The sequence below is a fragment of the Cetorhinus maximus genome, chromosome 8 (assembly GCF_964194155.1).
Source record: "Cetorhinus maximus chromosome 8, sCetMax3.hap1.1, whole genome shotgun sequence".
NCBI classification, from domain to species: domain Eukaryota; kingdom Metazoa; phylum Chordata; class Chondrichthyes; order Lamniformes; family Cetorhinidae; genus Cetorhinus; species Cetorhinus maximus.
Genome location: NC_135886.1, coordinates 114,352,943 through 114,375,599, shown reverse-complemented (window position 1 = coordinate 114,375,599; position 22,657 = coordinate 114,352,943). Strand labels below are relative to the sequence as shown.

General features: G+C 43.2%; 1 protein-coding gene across 1 annotated transcript in view; it reads right to left on the bottom strand.

The window, feature by feature from the left end:
• Positions 1 to 22,657, bottom strand: part of tenm1 (teneurin transmembrane protein 1) — a 1,283,715-nt gene that overhangs the window by 735,771 nt on the left and 525,287 nt on the right. Inside the window, exon 3 of the mRNA XM_078547452.1 lies at positions 2,708 to 2,968. Coding sequence (XP_078403578.1) covers positions 2,708 to 2,968 — 261 coding nt within the window. The remainder of the gene's footprint in view (positions 1 to 2,707; positions 2,969 to 22,657) is intronic.

Below are 22,657 nucleotides of genomic sequence, written 5' to 3'. Positions count from 1 at the left end.
GGAATAATCTGCATTTCTATATGTGTGGGATGGGTCATTTCCCCACAGGACTTTCTCTGTAAAAATACTAAGTTAATGCTAAATAATAAATGATTTTGTGATTTAGATTTATAATCACTGGGAATTGAATCAAGATGGCTAAATTCTTCTCAGTTAGGATCCTTAAGGATATTAGCCCCTAATGTGATGTAATAAAATTTTCATAGCCCAGTAACCACCTAATGCATTGACATAATTTTTAACTACATGGAATACTTAAATTGTAACACTGTACGTTTGAAGGTTTGGATACGAATAGGTTTATAATTTCATAAATATTAAAACAGTTTGCACCGATTACCCTCCCGTTCTACAGAGAATTTCGCTCATAATTTAAATTTCATACTTGTATAAATACAATTGCATTTGGATCTATTATGAGATTATCTACTACAATTATAGCCTTTTTTTTAAAGGAATATTTGAATGACATTATCATTTACATAGTACTGCAAGAAGTTAGATAGTTGAGAAATAAACTACTAGGAAATAGACTACTTGGTATTTGGTACAAAAATAAATGCTGTAGGTACACAGCAGATCAGTCAGCATCTGAAAAGACAGGTTGACATTTTTCATCAAAATTCTGACTAAATGTATCTACCAGAAATGTTAACCTGAAATTTCTCCCGTGACCTGCAATGTATTGGCAGAATTTTCTGTTCTAATTCCCAGCATTCACGGTTTTTTATGTGTTTTTGTTTAATCCAGGCTGTTGGTAATCTCTGAAGAAAATAAAATGGCATTCACTTCAACTTAAAATAAAATAAATGTTGGCTCACCTGTAAAATTTTTAACTGAAGAAGCTTTACTGGTGCAGTATAGTCATTTAGTACAATGATGAGTCATCTTGAGCACAATCAGAGCTAAGGTGGAAATTTCCTTTCAGAGCCTTTGGAGGTGCACTAGCAAATTTAGAGCATTAATCCTAATTTCAATTTGGAATGATAGCTGTGCAGCCAATGGTTGAAATAGGGGACGAGCAAGCTTTCTCAACCTTGGTTTCAAGGAAGTGGTAGCTACATGGAGAAAGCACAACGTCAGGCACCACAAGGCCACTGAATGGGGGCTGAAAGAATAGTCCCTGGCAATCAGGTAAATGCTGGGAGGGGATTCGGAGATGGATCATAAAAAGGGAGGAGGTTGTACTCTGGGATAGGAGAGGCCATAACTACCCTTCCACCTCCTGGCCCCAAAAAGAAAGTAAAAAAAAAGTCAAAACTCTTAGCTTTTTGGGCCTCATCCTCCCCCAGTCATCCTTCCCAGTAGGTTAGCCTAGCAGGAATGCCAATATCCCCACACAGACATCAGGCACCAGACTTGCCTGCTCAGAAGAACAGTGGAAGGAAAATAAATCTTCACTTAACTCTCCAATCAGGAACCTAACAGGGTCAGATAGGCAATAAAAACAAAATATGTTGGAAATACTCAGGCAGCATCTGTGGAGAGAAACAGAGTTAATGTTTCGGGCTGATGACCTTTCATCAGAAATTTTGATCTTATATTTGGATCAGATAGATTACCTGCTTACATTCCACCTGACTTTACTTTCAAATAATACCAGTGGAAACCATTCAATATGATTAGCTTTCTATCAGATGATTTAAGTTAAATTGACCTCTCACGTTGAAATCAGAACCGCCAGGAAGACAATGGCAACTCAACGGATAAGTCCCCATGGGCAAGTTTAACTGCATGATTGCCTGGTTTCCTCAGGATGGGCATGGTTAAAATTGTCCTTTCTGTATGTTTTACAAGAATACCTTAAGATAATCTGGCATTCAATCAGCAAAGCTGGCAAAAAACATTGATTTTTCCAATTAGTTCCCTGACCACTGAATATCTTTTGCATGCTTTGATATACACTTCTAAAGATTGGCATTAACTTTCTGTCAAGCACATGGCCATTTCCTACGATCGATATTTTTTGTGCATGTAGCCAATTGTGACACCTGTCTAAATATATTGAATTGTCACCATATTTATTCCACATTGTTAAAATATCCTTCTCATAAGAAAAGCAGGAAGGAAGGGATGAAAACAAACCGATGCCTAAAATGAATCTGAGATTATCCACCTCCCTCCATCCTCAATGTTTTATTAAAAATTCTAATGCTTTCAAAATTGCCTAAGATCACAAATGCAACTCTGACCTCATTGGAGAATGAATTCTTATCATTAATATTTCCCTTTTTAAATAATTGTAGATACTACTAGTAAAGTACCGTACCTGCAGTCAAGACCCCAGCAACTCAATGCCTCACAAACTCGCTGTTACAAAATGTTTTGATCCGCTACAATAATGATAGAACCTGGTCCGCCATGCATGAATGCTGTCACTGATGATGGCAAAGTAAAACTGTACTAGATCTGAGAAACGTTCAGCTGACAGCAAACTTTGGGTGCCCACAAAAAGAATGTAAATTATATACATAACACAGCAGAATTTATGCACTGCCCTAAATGAGTTAATTCACAGTGGCTGGATAAGGACAGGAATCCTATTGTCATAATATGCAATGAATTGATCTGCGAGGTTAAACTAAACCGTGCCTTACTATACCACAGAAAATAACCCCATTCTTAATGTGCATATATAATTGATTTAATGTCACCTGAAGACACGTCATTGCAAAATTTTACAGAATTGCTTAGTTTTATTTCTTACCATTTTCTGCATCAGACTTCCTTTCCTGTTCAGTGTCAGTGAGAGAAAGCATTGAATTCGCACGGCTCGATAGACAAGAGCTATGTTCAGATTTGATTTCTCGCATCCACAATCTTAAAGCATGATCAGGAGATGCAGCCCCTTCTGTCTCGGTATCAACATCAGAGCCTATTATCATAGGGTATCCATGCTGGGAAGGATCACACATATCTGTCTGATATCCACCACATAACACTGGTGGAGCCTCACAGAATTCCAAGGCTGAAAGAAACAAAAGGAGAGGGAGAAAAAGATAGACAGTGTGAGAATATGACACTGAGCTTATCAAAAGAATGCATCTGAAGACAGGTTAACAGGACAATATGACAAGCTGCCTTTCAACCTTTCTAACTGGAAGTCTTGGCAGACAACCTCTACAGTTCGACTGAATAAAATCAGCAATGAGTTGGCTAAGCACACACGGGCCAACATTTTAAAAGAGGTTGCCTAAAAATATTCCTTTATGAGCTGAAATATGAAATGAAGTAATTCCAGTATGTAGCATAATCATAGAATCATATAGCGCAGAAGGAGTCCATTCAGCCCATTATGCTGTGAAACAGCAGTCGTACTGACTACCTTGTGCATCACTTTTGTCTGTAACCCTGTCCTGTAAGCTGCTTAAGGCCATGCCCAAATCCTTTTTAAAATTGTTATGAAATCAGCTTCCCTCACCTTTTCGGATAGACGATTCGCAATCCCGACACTCAAGTGAAACAAATTCTCTTACTTAAACCCGAAAATCTTAACAGACCACTTCTGGTCCTGTTTTTAATTTCACCTAGGAGTTCCCCTATACATTGCTGGATCTTGAGGGTTCCTTTACTCCTCCTGGGAGCAAACCAGAGTGTGCCATAGGTCTTAGGAATCCTCTTTGATTCTCTACAGTTTCCCAGTCTGGTACTTAGACTTCCAGAACTCTCTCTATGTGAGAATTCCACTGCCTATCTCTTCCACTAATTATGCCAGGTAGATCTTTAATTCCTCATGCATTTCACAGAATCACAGAATATTTACAGTGCAGAAGGAGGCCATTCGGCCCATCGAGTCTGCACTGGCTCTGTGAAACATCATTCTACCTAATCCCACACCCCTGCCTTATCCCCGTAACCTTGCACATTCTTTCTTTTCAGATAGCCATCCATTTCCCTTTTAAATACCTCTCTCAAACCTGCCTCCAACACCCTTTCAGAAAATTTGTCCCAGACTCCAGCCATCCTCTGGGTAAAAATAATTTTCCTCACATCACTTCTGCTCCTTTTGCCCATTATTTTGAATCTGTTCTTGATGTACTCTTGAGTGGGAACAGTTTCTCACTATTTACCCTGTCCATACCCCTCAGGATCTTGAATCCCTCTATCAAGTCTCTTTTTAGTCTTCTTTTCTCCAAGGAAAACAGATCCAACCTCTCCAATCTATCCTCATAGCTACAGCTCCTCACCCCTGGAATTATTCTTGTGAATCTCCTCTGTACTCTCTCCAATGCCTTCACACCCTTCCTCAAGTATGGCGCCCAGAACTGGATGCAGTACTCCTAACTAGTGTCTTATACAAGTTTAGGGTGACTTCTTTACTCTTGTACTCAATGCCCTTATTAATAAAAACTAGGATACCATATGCTTTAACTGCTCTCTCAACATGCCCTGCCATTTTCAATGACTTATGTACAAATACCTCGAGGTCTCTTTGTTCCTGCACCTCCTTTAGAGTTTTTCCCTTTACTTTATACTGTCTCTCCATATTCTTCCTGCCAAAATGAATCAGCTCACACTTCTCTGCATTGAACTTCGTCTGCCATTTGTCTGCCCAATCCACCAATAGTCTATGTCCTTTTGAAGTTCAAGGCTATCTTCATCACAGTTGCCAATGCTTCCAATCTTTGTATCATATGCAAATTTTGAAATCATGCCCTGCACATCACAGTCTAGGTCATTAATATTTATCAAGAAGAGCAAGGGTCCCAACACTGACCCCTGGGGAACTCCACTACAGACCTTCCTCCAATCTGAAAAACATCCATTTATCTCTGTTTTTTGTCACTCAGCCAATTTCTTATCCAAGTGCCTACTTTCCCTTTTATTCTATGGGCTAGAATTTTGCTCACAAGTCTATTGTGTGGCACTGTATCAAATGTCTTTTGAAAATCCATATACACCACATCATCAGCATTGCCCTGATCAACCTTTTCTGTTGCCTCCTCAAAAAACTCCAGCAAGTTACTTAAACATGATTTTCCCTTAATGAATCCATGCTGGCTTTCCTTAATTATCTTGCACCTGTCTAAGTGACTATCGATTTTGTCCCAAAACTCTTAACAAACATTTTGGGCTTTTCATTCCGAGCATGGACCCGACTCACAATTCCTGCTTAATGGCTTCAGATCAGCAACATCCCTGACTCCTATTCACAGAATCACACAGTGCAGAAGAGGCCCTTTGGCCCATCGAGTCTGCACCGACACGTGAGAAACACCTGACCTACCTACCTAATCCCATTTACCAGCACTTGGCCCATAGCCTTGAGTGTTATGATGTGCCAAGTGCTCATCCAGGTACTTTTTAAAGGATGTGAGGCAACCCGCCTCCACCACCCTCCCAGCCAGCGCATTCCAAACTGTCACCACCCTCTGGGTAAAAAAGTTTTCCCTCACATCCCCCCTAAACCTCCTGCCCCTCACCTTGAACTTGTGTCCCCTCGTAACTGACCCTTCAACTAAGGGGAACAGCTGCTCCCTATCCACCCTGTCCATGCCCCTCATAATCTTGTACACCTTGATCAGGTTGCCCCTCAGTCTTCTCTGCTCCAACATAAACAACCCAAGTCTATCCAACCTCTCTTCATAACTTAAATATTTCATCCCAGGCAACATCCTGGTGAATCTCCTCTGCATCCCCTCCAGTGCAATCACATCCTTCCTTTAATGTGGCGACCGGAACTGCACACAATACTCCAGCTGTGGCCTCACCAAGGTTCTATACAACTCCAACATGACCTCCCTACTTTTGTAATCTACACCTCAATTGATAAAGGCAAGTGTCCCATATGCCTTTTTCACCATCCCACTAACATGCCCCTCTACCTTCAGAGATCTATGGACACACACGCCAAGGTCCCTTTGTTCCTCAGAACTTCCTAGTGTCATGCCGTTCATTGAATACTTCCTTGTAAAATTACTCCTTCCAAAGCGTATCACCTCACACTTTTCAGGGTTAAATTCCATCTGCCACCTAACTGCCCATTTGACCATCCCGTCTATATCTTCCTGTAGCCCAAGACACTCAACCTCACTGTTAACCACCCGGCCAATCTTTGTGTCATCTGCAAATTTACTAATCCTACCCCCCACATAATCATCTATGTCATTTATATAAATGATGAATAATAGGGAACCCAGCACAGATCCCTGTGGTACGCCACTGGACACTGGCTTCCAGTCACTAAAGCATCCTTCTGTCATCACTCTTTGTCTCCTACAACTAAGCCAATTTTGAATCCACCTCATCAAACTACCCTGTATCCCATTTGCATTTGCCTTCTTTATAAGCCTCCCATGTGGGACCTTGTCAAAGGCTTTGCTGAAATCCATATAAACTAAATCAACTGCACTACCCTCATCTACACACCTGGTCACCTCCTCAAAAAATTCAATCAAATTTGTTAGGCATGACCTCCCTCTGGCAAAGCTATGCTGACTATCCCTGATCAAACCTTGCCTCTCCAAGTGGAGATAGATTCTCTCCTTCAGAATTTTCTCCAATAGTTTCCCTACTACTGATGTGAGACTCACTTGCCTGTAGTTCCCTGACTTCTCTCTACAACCCTTCTTAAATAGCGGAACCACATTGGCTGTTCTCCAGTCCTCTGGCACTTCCCACCTGGCCAGAGAGGAATTAAAAATTTGGGTCAGAGCCCCTGCGATCTCCTCCCTTGCCTCCCTCAGCAGTTTGGGACACAAATCATCCGGACCTGGAGATTTGTCCACTTGTAAGCCTGCCAACACCTCCAATACCTTGCCACTTCCTGTATCAATTTGCTCAAGAACCTCGCAGTCTCTCTCCCCAAGATTGATACCTTCATCCTCATTCTCTTGGGTGAAGACGGATGTGAAGTGTTCATTCAACACTTTACCGATGTCCTCTAGCTCCACCTATAGATTGCCCCCTTGGTCCCTAATGGCCCCTACGCTTCCTGTTCTGGCTACTGGTGATACACAACTGCCTTCGCACTGCCTTCCAAGCTGACTACCTGTTTCTGCGAGAAAAACACACAGGTAAACCCAAAACAAAACAGCGGCCAGGATATTGAGGTCGGCGAGTGGGAGGCGGGGCCCGCTCGCCGACGCGTAAAATGACGTGGGATGATGTCGGGCTGAACTCCTTAATTGTTCTGCCCATGTAAAATGGTGGTGTGCCCCTGATTGGGGGCGCTGATCGGAAGTGTGCCTGTACGCGCCCCTCCTGCACTTCTCCCCCGACGGGGGGAAAATTCTTCCCAGCATCTCCCCGCATAACCTATCACCAAAGCAATGTGGCATACATGGGATGTTGCAAACAGAAATTTAAACCAACTATATTTTACCTTCAAAATTACCCTTTGATTCTGGGACCCATATGAATAATTTATGTCTAATGGAGATAATGACCCTCTTACTCGGTTTACTGGTTCCACCCAGAAACTCAATGTTTACACAGCTGTTAGCTTCTTTGATTTGGGGAACCTACATCAATAATTGAACCTTCCCTGTGTACACTGCAACTTCAAAGCATTTTCTGAGATTTCTTGAGACAAACTGGCTCCTCCAGATAGATCCAAAGTAGTCATTATAATCTTAGGTGTGAATACCTTTTACCAACATTCCAGCAACATAATAAAACTTCGGCATTGAAATGCAATTACCCCAAGTTTGCTTGAATTGCATTTTGTTCAGGGCTGTTTATCAGTTTCTCAAGCAGATATTTCCATTTGTCTACATTTAAAACTCATTTCCTAAAAATACAAGTTATACCTCTGAAATACATGAACTATGAATTTAGACATTCACAACAGAAACCTTCAGAAGGGAATGGGAGCAGGCGGCCATATAAGTTAACTCCCAGAACCTGGCCATGAGGACATGGCAGCAATGCCACTAGAAGTTCTATGATCTTGTACAGGTGGTCAAAGTCATTGAATGCACATTTAAAGGGCATTTCATGTCATCCTCCCAAGCTGTTCAGCGCACTTTACACCCATTGCTCACCTATCAAAAGTCCTTGCAGTCAGGAGTCAGGCCTAACATTCACACACTCCACCCCACCGGTGCACTCTGTCCAATGATAGCATCCTCATACTCAGCTCTCACTACATCCACATACCCGCCACTATTCAGTTATGGTAATAATTTCAACCAGGCATAGTATAACACAAACACTGACATTCTCACTCTTAGAGGACAACGTGTTGTATAATCAAAGACAGCAGAGCAGAATCAATGGATAGGCACATGTACAACTCGTGAGCTCTTTGGAGGAGATGGTACTGTGCATCATAGTACTGGCTGTGACAGAGTCCATTGCATTTGGTGTCACCAAAACACTGAGGATGATGTTATGTTGCCTTATGCCCATCTCAAATCCCACTTCACCTTCAACCTGCTCCTTGGTGTGGAGTACAAGCAGCTGATGATTTGACCATAGATCTCTTGCTTTCTACTCCACTCTACCTCTGTCCTTCACCCCAACCTCCCCTTCTGATTTCCTGCTGTCAGGCATCCAGGAACTGTGGCTTGCCCATCCACAACAGCCCAAGGAGGAAGAGAGCGAGCAACAGCATAGCACTGATGAAGAGACTCCATCGCTTGATCTGACACTCACAGCCACCAGCTCAGTTACTGGCACAACATATACCTTGGAAATGACACGAAAATTGGGATGAGCACGTGGTGAGTCACTGGGCAGGAGTGGGCTACAACCATGCCGGGGAAAGGACAACTGATGTGTCAGCTTACCGGAGGTTAAGGTCACAGACAAGCTAGTGCTGCTACAGAGGAATCAGATGAGGATTCCAATGGGGAGGCCGACAAGTGAATGTTGATGAGCATGCGTACCGAGATACTCAGAGACTCTCTTGTCACTGTCAAGGAGCATGAAGAAGCTCAGCTCAAAATGTAGCAAAGGGCTTCATGCAGAGCTTGGAGCCCATCTATTCCACCATGGAAGTGGTGCCAAGCTCCATGACAACACCAGACGACCCAGCCATGACATAACATCTTGTAATTTATGTTAGACTAAAGTCATGAGATCCATGCTTGCTGCCACACACATTTAGACTGCTGCCAACACCGCTGCAGATCTCAGTGCTCAAAGGTTCATGTAGGCTTGCACAATAGTCAACCAATCTGTCTCCAATAGATCACTAAGGTTGCTGAGGGGCTGCTACGAGGGAGTATTAGTGGTATCATGGAGCATGCATCTGCTGGCCATTCACAGGGTGACAGCATGCTCCCACCAATGCCACTCTGCCAGTGCCCTTGTTGGTGTCCCTCAACCAGCTAGCCTAGACAGCAGCCCCCCATATCAAGATGGTGCCATCTGAAATGCACCTTCAAGGCTCAGAACTGCTCAAGAGTCTCCTACAAGGCCATCTGCAACCTCCCCCATTGAAAGTCAGTATGCTACAGCCATTGGGGTAGCACTGTGTAAGAACATGAGGCCAAAGATACCCACAAGACTTGCATTAAGTGAATGCACAAGGGTGAATAGTTAATTTCTGTTAGTAATACTGTTGGATAAAGATGTTATGGGAAAGCTTTTGTTAATATTATTCGCAGGAGCTTAGCCAAGTGGACACTGTGATGGGGCGGCACAGACAGATGGATGTAAGCCGGGGTATTGTGAAGCCATGGTGGTGAAGGGATGACCTCTTAAAGGAAGTGGGGTCTGAGTCAGCGCTTACAGAAATCCGTCCAGAGTCGAAGGACCCTGGATGCCTCCTCCTTGCCTCCACCTCTTCCTTCTCCTTCTCCTCTTCCTCCATTCCCCGAACTGACCTCCGTACGACTGGTGGTAATGATTGTGCCATCATGACAATGATGTTGTGGAGGATGCAGCCTAATCTTTAATATGTACTCCATAGAGTACTGTAGTCCAGCAGTCCAGGCAGTGGAATTGTTGCTTAAGCAGGTCAATGGCCTGTCCCTCTATGTTTCTGGTTTTCATGGTACACCCGTTCTCTGGCATAATCGGGTGGCACAGCAGAGGTCTTCAGATGAGTAGAGGGGATATCTCTTGTTTCTAAGCAGCCACCCTTTGGTTCATCTTGGTGGTACCAAGATAGAGGATAAAGACATCTTGGCAGCTGCCAAGGTAACAGGCATTCACTGACATTATGGTTGCACATGGTTGCACACCAACAGTACATTGATGAAATTGATGAAATCTTTGTTGTTCTTGTACCTCTTCACATTGACATGGGGACCCACAGAGCCATGTGTGTGCAGTCGATGGCCCCTGCAGCATTGGAAATCTCACTACCCTGGCAAAGCTATGTGCCCATTCAACCATCTTCTCTCTGCTTTAGAGGGAAACAATAAATTTGCCTTTCCCCTCATACAGGGTCTCCATTGCGGTGTTGGATGGTGAACTGTGATGTGTTAGCTGTGTAACCTGCTGCTGCCTGGAAGGATTCACTGGTGTAAAAGTTTAAAGCAATGGTGACCTTGATGGCCATTGGGAGCACCTCAGCCCAGTGTGAGGCTGCAGGTCCTGTTGGAAGAGGTGGCACAGTTCTGTAACTGCTTCCTTCATGAATCTGAGGCACTCTCACAAAATGCTCCTGGCCGAGGTGGAGGTTTGAGATGAGCTCCCTGAAAACCCAAGATGGTTAGGGACTACTATGGAGAACTCTCCTCCACCTCATGTTGTGCAGAGCCTCTCCTCTCAGGACCATCACCCCCATTTGCCTATCATGTTACAGACCAAGAGGCTCTGCAACTACAGCCCCCATAATTACTGCAAACTTGGGAGCTTGAATTTTACACTGGGGGTGGGGTTCCCGTCTCCCCCACTCACAGGTGGAGTCTGGACTGTGAGGTAAGTCTGGGGTCTCACTGTTGACAAGCAGATAGGCCTCGGAAAGTGGGGCAGGGAATGACAGGTCAAGGGGGAGAGCATGGGAAGAGTAAATGCCTGGGGCTTCAATGGCCTGAGGGGGTCTGAAAAGGAGGCGCCCCCACCTCAATTGTCCAGTCACCAGTCCACCAGGTTTCACCTGGTGGGCTGGACACATGGTGCTAGCCTCCCTTGCCATTGATAAAATCCCAGCGGTGGCAGGAGAAGCCCTTAAGTGACCATTAGCCTTAACTAGCACTTAATTGGCCACAAGGGCCTCTATAGGTCCACAGGCAATACAATTACAGTGGGGGCAGGTCGGCGATGGGTTCAGCACCACTTCTATGGTGTCCACTTTTATGAACATCTCCATCTGCCATCTCGCTGCTGAGGATGCCATAGTGTCCAGCCATAGTGTCAACAGGTAACCAAATCCTTTGTCCTCCCTGAATGGATGTACCAACTCATAATAGCAACTCCACAAACACTCCACAGTACACTCACAAACTTTGCAATAGCAAAAGTAAATCAATAGTTCCTCAATTGCCAGTTAGATGGCTGTTTTTTTAAATAGCACAAGTGTGGGCAGTCACTCTTGAGGCTGACCACACGATTAGCACAGGCATTCACTGGACCTGCTGAGTCCAAGTTTCAAAATCATAAACAGAGTGCTCATTGATGTCACGATCTGACCACTATTGGATGCTTCCAGCTCATGCATGACACATCCCTCACCAGTGTCCTTCACAGCGCAGAGTGCTGTGCGGGCCATACCGCAAATGACCGGAAACGCTGTGCTCATCAATCTCTGCTATCGCACCTTCTGTAGTGTCAGCACTAACAGCACAAAGAAGCCCAATTTTATGTCCTAGATGTTCTTTTTATTTTTAAAATCAAATTCATAATTCACTTTATTTTCAAGGGCTTTCCAGCATTGCAATAAGCAAATCCATTTCAGATGGGATGTCTTCATAGGTGCACCTTTGATGATGGGATGATGGGTGAAGTGGTCAGTCCTTGAGAGGCAGGTTTTGCCACAAGTGCTGCTCATGAAGTGCCATTGTGAGTTGTCAGTTTTGGCATTGGCATCTGTTGCCAAGCCTCTGTACCCGCTGGTCATTGAGGTGATGCACGCCAGTCCACAGAAGGTGTCACCTGTCAAGCGTTATGCATTTAACAATTAACTAGGAGGTTTTTGCCTATAAATGATTAAGTATTTGGGTCAAGCTAAACAAAAACAATAATTAGAGTTGACACTAACATTCCTCTTAATAGGGTTTAAGCTAGTAAACTAAAACTTCTACTATCTAATTACAAAATAGTTTAAATACAGCAAGGAAAGCATTTAATAGGTCTTAAGCAAATGAAAGGCTTGAGGGTGGGAATGAGGATAAAAGGGAAGGTCTGTGATAGGGCAGAAAGCATGGGAGATTAAATGACAAAAAGGTTACTGGTGTAAGGCCAAATGGGGAGTGGTAATGGGACAAGTAAAGAAACAAAAGATGTGCCTAGCATGGGTGTGAATGACATAATTATGAATCGCTGTCATTCAAAGCAAAAAAAAGAGGAAAACCAACACCAGCATAGAAAAAGAAAACAAAATGGGGACAGAGATTACTACCTGAAATTGTTGAACTCACTGGTGAGTCCAGAAACCTGTAAAATGCTGAATTGAAAGATGAAGTGATGTTCTTTGAGCTTACATTGAGCTTCATTGGAATAGTAATGATGGCCACTGAGTGTGTGCGTGAGAATCTATGTCACAGTGATGTCACTCACTGAAGGAAGAGGACTGAGAAGCATTTTAGAGAGTAGCTACAGCTCTGTTTTTTTTTAATTAACTTTTGTAAATAGTATGTTAATAAATACGCTTTCCACAAAAGATCAGTGCCTCCAGCAAGATCACTTCTAGAGTAAGAAGCTAACAAATCTCTGAAAGGGCCACGATAACAGATGAGGGTAGCACTGACTACACCTACAGAGAAACTGTAGAAAACAGCAGGAAAAGCCTCAAGTGAAACCCAACATATGTGCAGCTCAGCGGGTGACAACACAATAATGAGGGCAGATCAGCGACTGGCAAAATAAGCAGCATGGGAAACAACAACCTTGAGCTGGGGTGAGAAATGGATCCTACTTTTCCCCTAGCAGAACCATTCCAAAATATAGAGGGCCCCAGACAGGCAAAATTGGTGAAGACGTTTTACATGGTACCACAATGCCTCAGGTTGTGTAAGTAAAGAGAACAAAGATCAAGTTGGCACTTTGTTATATGCTATTGGGAGCATAGTAGATGGCGTGCTGGCAAGACACGGGATGAATGAAGAGACAGCCTCCTACAAGGATATCATTGGAGCCTTTGACTGATACTTCAGTCTTCCTAAGATTATTGTCATTGAGAGGGCCAAATTTAATCAGTGCAGTCAAAAACAGGGTGAAGAGATTGACTTATTCATCAATGAATTGTACCACCCAGCCAAAATTGTGAGTATGGAGCACTAAAAGATGACCTAATCAAAGGTAGACTAGGCGTTGGCGTTTTACATGAGAAACTCTTTAATTCTTACAATCTCGAGAAGATTTAAATTTAAGCAAAGCTGTACAGCGGGTGAGACAGGCCGAAAGCAGAGGCAGAATAAGGCTTTTTGTCAGAGATGCTTCAGAAATTTCCCTTGAAGAGCTTGATGAAGTTGTTCAATTTTTGGGTTGTAAAACTGAAAGTATAGCAAGGCAGCAACCAGGAAAGCACCCTGGAAAGGTGCCAACCACCATTTTACAATGTCCCCACTGTGGAGAGAAGAAGGGTCCACAGGCGGGAAAAATGTACCCCCTCCCCTCCCCCGAATTGCACAGTGCAATGGTTGGGGCAGGTTTCGTCATTTTAAAGTGGATTGCCATTCCAGGAAATCTGTGTTTACAGGACAGAAGGAGAAATCTGTTAAAGGAAGCTCCATTCAAGAAATTCAAGACTTTGACAACCAGGAAATAATTTTCCTCAGAGAAATACAGGAGCATAAAAAAACAGTTTTGGAGTGCTGACATTGAAGTAAATGGACATCTGACCGAATTCAAGCTAGACACAGGAGCTGGTGTCTCAGTGTTATCTGACAGAGTTTCATGGCCAAATAGAGTGACACTGCAGCCATCCTCTAATCAACTCCAAAGTCCAGAGGGATCAAATTAAATGTTCAAGTCTGGCTAGAGATGACACTGAAATACAAAGCTAGAGAAATTTCTAAAACATTGTACATAATCAAGAACCAAGAATGCTTGTTGTTGAGCAGAAAAGCCTGCATAGCTCTGAACCTGCTTCTAAAGGTTGGTGAGGTCAATGTAGAAACACACAATAATGAAATTTGGAGGGAATTCCCACATTTTTTACAGGCTTGGGTAAGCTGAAAACCGTGTATCACATTACACTCAAGACAGACACTAAGCCTTTTTTGTCTATTCTCACCAAGGAAGGTCCCACACCCACTTCTGAAAATGATCAGGAGTGAGATTGAGGCGATGCTGCAACAAGCAGTCATTTCACCCGTCACTAAACCAAACATGCGGTGCTCTGGTGTGGCACCAGTCCCTAAGTTTAATGTCTCCATTCGTATCTGTGTTGATCTAACACACCTCAACAAGGCAGTTGAAAGGGAAATACATCCGATGGCATTGGACAAACTTGCAAAATGCACTATTTCCTCCAACCGTGACACCAACATTGGGTTTTGCCAATTGCCATTGGACCAGGAGTCCAAACTCTTAACTACTTTCATTAGGGCCTTTGGATGGTACTGTTTTAACCATCTGCCATTTGGCATCACATCAACCCTGAAATATTGCAAAGGACAATGTCCAATGGAAGCTGCTGTTGATTTATGAGTTGTTGCTGCTATTTAAGTTGTTGGTGCTATCTAAGTTGTTGTTGCTGTGTAAGTTGTTGTTGCTGTGTAAGTGGTTGTTGCTGTGTAAGTTGTTGTTGCTGCGTAAGTTGTTGTTGCTATGTAAGTTGTTGTTGCTGTGTAAGTTGTTGGTGCTATCTAGGTTGTTGGTGCTGTGTAAGTTGTTGGTGCTATCTAAGTTGTTGGTGCTTTGTAAGTTGTTGGTGGTGTGTAAGTTGTTGGTGCTGTGTAAGTTATTGGTGCTATCTAAGTTGTTGGTGCTGTGTAAGTTGTTGGTGGTGTGTAAGTTGTTGGTGGTGTGTAAGTTGTTGTTGCTGTGTAAGTTGTTGCTGCTGTGTGAGTTGTTGGTGGTGTGTAAGTTGTTGGTGCTATCTAAGTTGTTGGTGCTGTGTAAGTTAAGCACCAATAACTTAAATAGAAACAACAACTCAGATATCAATGCAGGGCATTGATGGTGTAATATGCCACATGGATGGCATCTTGATCCATGGTCAATGAAGTAGGAACATGACAAACAGGTCAGGGAAGTCTTACTCACGCTACAAGAGGCTGGCTTGATGCAAAATGACAAATGTGAGTTTTCTAGGCCCACAAAACAGTTCAGGGGCACATTATACAAGCAATTGGGATTACCGCAGACTCTCAGAAAACAAAAGCAATAAAGGAATTCCTGCCACCTAGAAATGTAACAGAGTTACAGAGGTTTATGGGCATGGTCAACCAGCTAGACAACTTCCTGCCTCACTTAGCCCAGATAAATGAACACCTCAGACATCTTTTATGAATGGACCAAGTGTGGTACTGGACTGAGCATCAACAGCAGTCACTTGAAAAAGTCAAAATGATGCGAACATCCTCATAGGTCTTAGACCACTACTACCCAGAACTTCCCATGACTGTGGCAGCTGATGCATCTGCAACGAGACTGGGAGCAGTGCTATTCCACTTTCAATGTGATGGTAAAAAAAAAGAACTGTTTACTATGCAGGTCATTAACCAACACTGATCAGCACTTCATTGTGATTGAAAAGGAAGCCCTCGCAGTGACTTGGGTATGTGAGAAATTCTCTGATTATGTACTGGGTCTGCAGTTTAAGATTAAGGCCAATCACAAACCATTAGTAACATTGTTGAACACAAAGGAAATCGCAAAGATATCACCCAGGATTCAGCCATTCTGACTTTGACTCATGCGGCATGATGCTATTATGGAATACGTACAGGTAAATGTCAAACTACACCTGGGGCTGAATTTTCCCCCCGTTGGGGGGGAAGATGATGGGCGGGTGCATGCGGGCGCACTTCCGATCAGCGCCCCGATCGGAGGCACGGCACCATTTTACATGGGCGGACCAACTAAGGCCCAACCAGCGTGACGTCCGCAGGGAAGCGCTATGCACTCCCTGTGTGGGTGGGGTGGGGAGGTGGGGGGGGTGCATTCCTAAAATAGAGAGTGCGCTCTTTCGCGCATGCGCACGAAAGAGCGCACTCATCTCCCTGACGCTAAGTGCAGCCTCAGGGAGATCGGCTCTAAATGTGTAAAAGCTCAAAATAGAAAAATAAAATTTCCCTAACATGTTCCCTCATGTGACAATGTCACATGAGTTGGGACGTGTTCATAATTTCCAAAAAAATTTATTAGAATTTTTAAAACCCTACATGAAACCTCATCCCGCCTGTGGATGAGGTTTCATGATTTTTCCAGTTCACACCGGGGCTCCTGGCCTACCCCCATCCTTAAGCTTGGACGGGCAGGTCCACTAATTACTTTAATTGCTCTGTCAATGGCCTCAATTGGCCATTGACAGGTCAGTGGGTGCGCAGCTGATTTTGTTGCACCCCCACCTTCCTGAAAATTTAAATGGGGCGCGGTAACGTCAGGAGTTTGGCCCAACATCACCCCGTGTCATTTTACGCTTCAGCGAGCAGGCCCCGCTCCCGGCCCCGCCCCCGCCCCCGCTTGCCGACGATAAAATCCAGCCCCTGATGCACTCTCCAGGATACCACCAATTACCAAGTACCAGAAGACAAAACCTTCATAGTGGAAGTTGAAGCCTTTACAGCCTTGACTACCAAATACTTGCCGGCAACTTGTCGCTGGATGAGTAATCCAGAGACACACCTAATGCTCTGGGGATATGGGTTCAAATCCCACTACATCAGCTAGTGGAATTTGAATTCAGTTAATAAATAGGTAATATAAAGGTAGTCTCAGTAATAGGAAGTATGAAACTATGATTGATTACTGTAAAAACTCGTGTGGTTCACTAATGTCCTTTTAGGGAAGGAAACCTGCCTTCCTTACTTGGTCTGGAGGCCAACACGTGACTCCAGACCCACTGAAATGTGGTTGACTCTTAACTACCCTCTCAAATGGCCTAGCAAGCCAACCTGTTCATGGGTAATTAGGAATAGACAACAAATGCTGACCTTGCCAGCGATGCCCACATCCCAAGAAAGAATCAAGAATAAAGGCAGAAAGCTCAGTGTGGGAACCAGGTGAAGAATTAAAATGGCAGATGGTAAGAAGTTTTGGATCATGCTTGTGTACTGAATGGAGGTGTTCCAGAAAGCAGTCACCAATCTGAGCTTGCTCCCATTGTTGAAGAGGAGACCGCATCATGAGCAGGGAATACAGTATAATAAATTAAAAGAAATACAAGTAAATCACTGTTATAGCAGAGAGAAGTGTTTGGGGCTTTGGATCCTGTAAAGGAAGAGGGTAAAAGGGCAGGCTTTGCAATTCCTGTGCTTACGTGGGTAGGTGCTATGTTAAGAGGAGAGGTGTTGGGGAAGACTGAAGAGTGGACCTGGATATCGAGGAAAGGACTGCCCCTTTAGAATGCTGATAGGCGGGGTTGGGGGGGTGCTGCTGTTGGAGATGATTTGGTGATGGCATCACACAGGATGTGGTGGAAATTTCAGATAATGAGCTATTGAATATGGAGGCTGGTGGTGAGGAGAAGGGAAACCTATAATGATTCTGGGAGGGAGGGGAAGGGATGAGAGCAAAAGTGCGTGAAATGGAATGTCCACAGTCAAAGGCCCTTTCAATTATGGTGTGGGTGAATCCTCAGTTGGGGAAAAAGGAAGACTTATCCAAATTGCTGATATGGAAGGTTGCAACATAAGGACAGATGTGATGGAGATGGAGAAACTGGAAGAAATGAAAATAATCCTTAAAGCAAGCAGGGTGTGAGGAAATTGTTCATTTTGCTATACCAGCCAGTGGTATAAATGATAGAAAGTCTGAACCTTGGCATGTGCAAAAACCTTTAGAGAAATGCCTCAGTGACAAATTCACAAAACCCATTTCACTGAATTTTGAATACCCGGCGGATTCAAAGTTACAAGCGCAGTAGTAAAATCTTTTAAGGAGCCCAGAATAAGAGGTGTTGATAACTTTAATCCTACCTTCGCATCTCAAATAAAAAGGGTCTGGAATCACAAATATAACAGAGATTCTGCTTGGTTATTCGATTTAATTTTGATTTTTGTCACACAAATGTTCAGCAGTTCATTCTAGATCAACGCAATTACAGTTTTGGGTGTTTTTGCACCATTGTCTTGTTCAATGGACAGAGTGAGCTTTGAGTAAATGACTCATACACCTCTTATAATCTTAAATTTGTGTCTTTTTGCTTTCTGCCTCTGCAGAATGTAGAGGCATACATATAGTATCAACTTGGATAAAGTATAAGGTTGGAACAGAGTTTTTCCAAGTGAACCATAACGTCATTTGGGTAAGCAGAAAAATTACACACAGAATGGAACAAAACCAATTATTTGAATGTATTTACAAAATCGGTAGAGTAACAAAGTGTGGCAAATTAAACTAATATTAGAGTACAAGACACTGCAGATTTCTAGCATATAATTCATCAGAGCTCTCAGCAATTAAAGTGTTTTTGGAATAAAGCAAATTTCCTCAGTATTGATATAGTGAACAATAATAACCTTCCCACGTCCGCTGGTAGCAGAATGTCACCTCATCCTTAAATAGGAGCTTTCATATGGAATAGATAAGCAAAATGCCCATGTAGCTCTTTAAACAGAACACTTACCAGAATCTATAACAAGCTAAAGAAGCTGAAGCCAGGAGTCAGATTTATAACATAATCTCCTCTGATGTCAGGTTCTATTTGAATATTAATGAAAATGTTAACAGATAATAGTTGCATTTAATATTTATTTATTTGATTCTATTAAAAACTTTCTTATCTTAAAAATACAAGGGGTACACCCTCAAACTTACTGGGTTGTTTTAGAGCATAAAACTTGGATCTTTCAGGTTCAAAACACAAAGCAACACAATCAGATTTAATGAGTTACATAATTCCAAAATACATACAATGTCTGATTCAGAATTGAATATCAAGGATAAATTTGCACGGTCACATCTTATTAAAAGATGCAAAACCTGACATTTATATATAGCATTGAAAAAATGCTGCAAATTTATGATTGGCAGGTCAGCATCTATAAAGAGTAGCATATTAATAATTCAGGTATATACCCTTCACCAAAATGGGAGATTCATAGATCTTCATGCTCTTTATATATGCTGACTGGTGCATGTTCCACAAGTTCCTTGTTTTATTTCAGATTTGCAGTTGCTATGTTTCATTTATAATTAGCATATTAACTGAGCTAATGGCTGGGATTTTCCATGCCTGCAGGTGTCGGGCATGTTCGGTGGCATGAGCGGACAATATGGTGAGAAGGCCAAAAATCGGTTTCGCGACGTCATGAAACCAGTTTGCGATCATCCGCTCAGCTTGTCGATGGCAGGCTGCATTCCCCGCCATCGGGCGTTGGGAACATCACTGTAATACATCAGCATATCATTATAAGGCCAGCCCGTCAGACTCATCCTCCCCACTGGATCGTCTGCCCACGTCGGCAGGAAAACATGCTGATGTGTTTCACAACAGCATGTATAAGGCATGCTGCATTTCGCTCGGGACTTCAAGGTTTGTTTGTCTACCTTGCTATGGTTAGCACTAGCAGTCATCAGTGCCAAGCTTCACAGACAACATCACATCACTTTTAGTGGGGCTCACGGGCACATCGCTACCTACCAGATCAGCCATATGTGGATGGCTTTTCAACAGCTGCAGGGTTAGGGCTTGCTTGGCGAAGGGGGAGAAGTGACCTCAGGCAAGGGAAGAGGCTGCAGGATGAGGGCTGTACTGGGGAAGGAGGGTATCCCAGGGTGCATGTGGGGGCACATGTCGATCTGTGCGAATGGCCTCAAGATGGTAAGGGCTGAGGAAGCAGTCTCCAGAGCAGATGAGGCCAGATAGACATGTGAGGGCATGTGTGTGAGAATGGGTAGTGATGTCCCTTGAGCTGGCAGTGAGTGAGATACCAGTCAATGTGTGATGGGCTTGAGTGTGTGAGTTTAGAATGATGAGATGGTTTCCATACTCTGGCTGCACAGATGTGATCATTCATCTATCTGCATTGGATGGCCAACCTCTTCTGTACAGCATTAGCACTGATCACCATTGCCAACACCTATCAAGCCATTGGCTGCCCCTCCTGCAGTGAGATCAGTTGTAGAGGACATCACAGCAGACCTCCACGGCATTCAAAAGGTGCTCGAGGGCTGCAGACTTCTTGCCTTTTGGGGCCATGTCCTCTTTGCTGCAGTCCTGGGCTGAAAGCACGGAGCGTGGCTGTACTTTAAACGTGGTGCCTAGCGAGGTAAAGCGGCGAGGTGATGGCGGGGCAGGCGAATTGGAGCCCACCTGTCATTGAAATGGCGTGTATCCCGGGAATGCATAATTAATACGGCAGGTTTGGGAAGGTACGGCGTGAAAAGCCACCAGTGCGGCTGGTGGGAAAAATGTTGTTTTCCCCGCCTGCTACCGCACTTAGTGCAAATCTGGCACGATGCCACCCAACGTTTTAAGAACCAAAGCAGGTAATCCCCTTGGTCACTTGGGGATCCCTCATGCATAAACCTGGGCACGAAGTGTCCAAGGGTTACATAACATTAAACCTATGCATGATCCTGGTGTCAAATGACACGCCTGCTTTCATCAATTCTAGCAAAAAGTGATTGGAGCAAATTGGAAGCAGGAATCTTGGTGTACTTCCTTTCATTAGCCTAGGCAGCTAAATCTATTTGTCATGCCCCTACTGCTACTCTGGCTATTATCAGCTAAGCACAGGGGAAGTTCATATTATTGGTTGAATCAGGGAGGTAATCTTTTAAATTTCTTCAATTAACATAGGAACAATAAGAATAGCTAAAACAATATTTTTTTGTGTTATTTAGACTTGTGAATAACAACTTGGAAAAGTAGAGTGCAGTATTTCCATGCATAAGAGTAATGTGATGATCACACATCTGTTTGGCTCAATAAAAGACCAAAGGGATTTATTCTATATATTTTTGTGGTGAATAACATGGTGTGGTAAAATCATGGAAACACCACATTTTGTAAAATGATTCTATTGCACTAATAATTTCACAAATCAAAATGAAGTAGTGATAAGCTGAAGTTAATTTTACTATTATATTTTCAAAGCCATATTTCGAGAGCTGAATTGTATCAATTAAATAACTGCTAAAATTGATTGAACTTTTATTGCCATGATTGGTTTAACTGCATTATCTTATGTATTTAAATTTGAATTTCACTTGAATTAAAACACATTTGAGAAGGTTTTATAATGAGGCAGAGAAGGAGAAAAAGGGCACGCTTTTAGGAAAAGGGAAGGTTTGGAAAGAATAAAGATGATTTTCACCGAAAGACAACTATAATTGACTTAAAACTAGCTTGAATCAACACATCAATGGAAAGGACTGGTATCAAGATAGATTGGATGGGACTTGTAGACTCCCATTGGCTACTGGAGTGTCGAGCTATTGCATGAAGTCTCGTCTTTGCTCAGAAGGACATACACTCTTCTCAAACTGAGAAACAGACTTTGAACCAAAAGCTGGTTTTATTTACATAGGATAGATTGAAAAGAACAGTTTAACATAGCAAATTATAAATTTCTCTGCACTCAATGTATGAAACAATGAAGACACTACTTACTTTCTCTCTAAACACAGGCCATTAATTTCTACAAGAGTTCTTCTGATGATCTGCTGTTTGACAGAAGGTCCATGGAGACTCCATAGAACCAACATAAATTAACGAGAGAAGCAAACCAGTCAAGATTCCCCTAGCCTTCCCTTTTTCAAAAAATAGATAATCCAATGGTGATGGCTTACAAAATTCACTCACTGATTGCTCAAGAAATGCTCAGCAATACTGGATGGGGAATGCCAATATAATACTGTCAATGAGATGTCTGCACCACTCTTAACCCCACCCCCACCCCAGCATCAGGGTCAGGGAAAGAAATCATGGGCCCTGGTGATTCTCCTGTTTCTGGGAACCTTATCGTGCGCCCCCCCACCAACCCGCCCCCATTTAACCCTCCCCCACCATCCTCAATTTTAGTAATATCTGCATCACATGCACTTTAAATAATAACGTTGAGAAAAATGGGTAACCTATTTTTCCACACAAAACTTTGCATCAATACTTTATACCCTGAAAAAGTCCTTCCTTCCCCCAACACTCAGGCATTTAGTGTGTTCAGACAAACTCTGAACAGCTGCCTTTCATTTTATTCAAAAAAGAGAGGGGTAAGTAAATCTATAAGTTACTTTTAAAAGGGACAGCCTCTCTGCATTTGCTCTCTGCATCTACGTTTGCTAAAGCCGATGGAAGGCAGTGGGACAGGTCCAGTCACCTCACCCCATCTCGACCTCCAACCTTCCTAGGTGCAGCAGCTGGGAGATGGGGATCTTCTGAGGTGTGTCCTTCTACCTTGGACTCTAGGCATGGGACTTGATTAGGAGACAGACTGCAGACATACTCTGGTACCTGCTTAACATTTTATTAGTACTGCATCTAAACAGG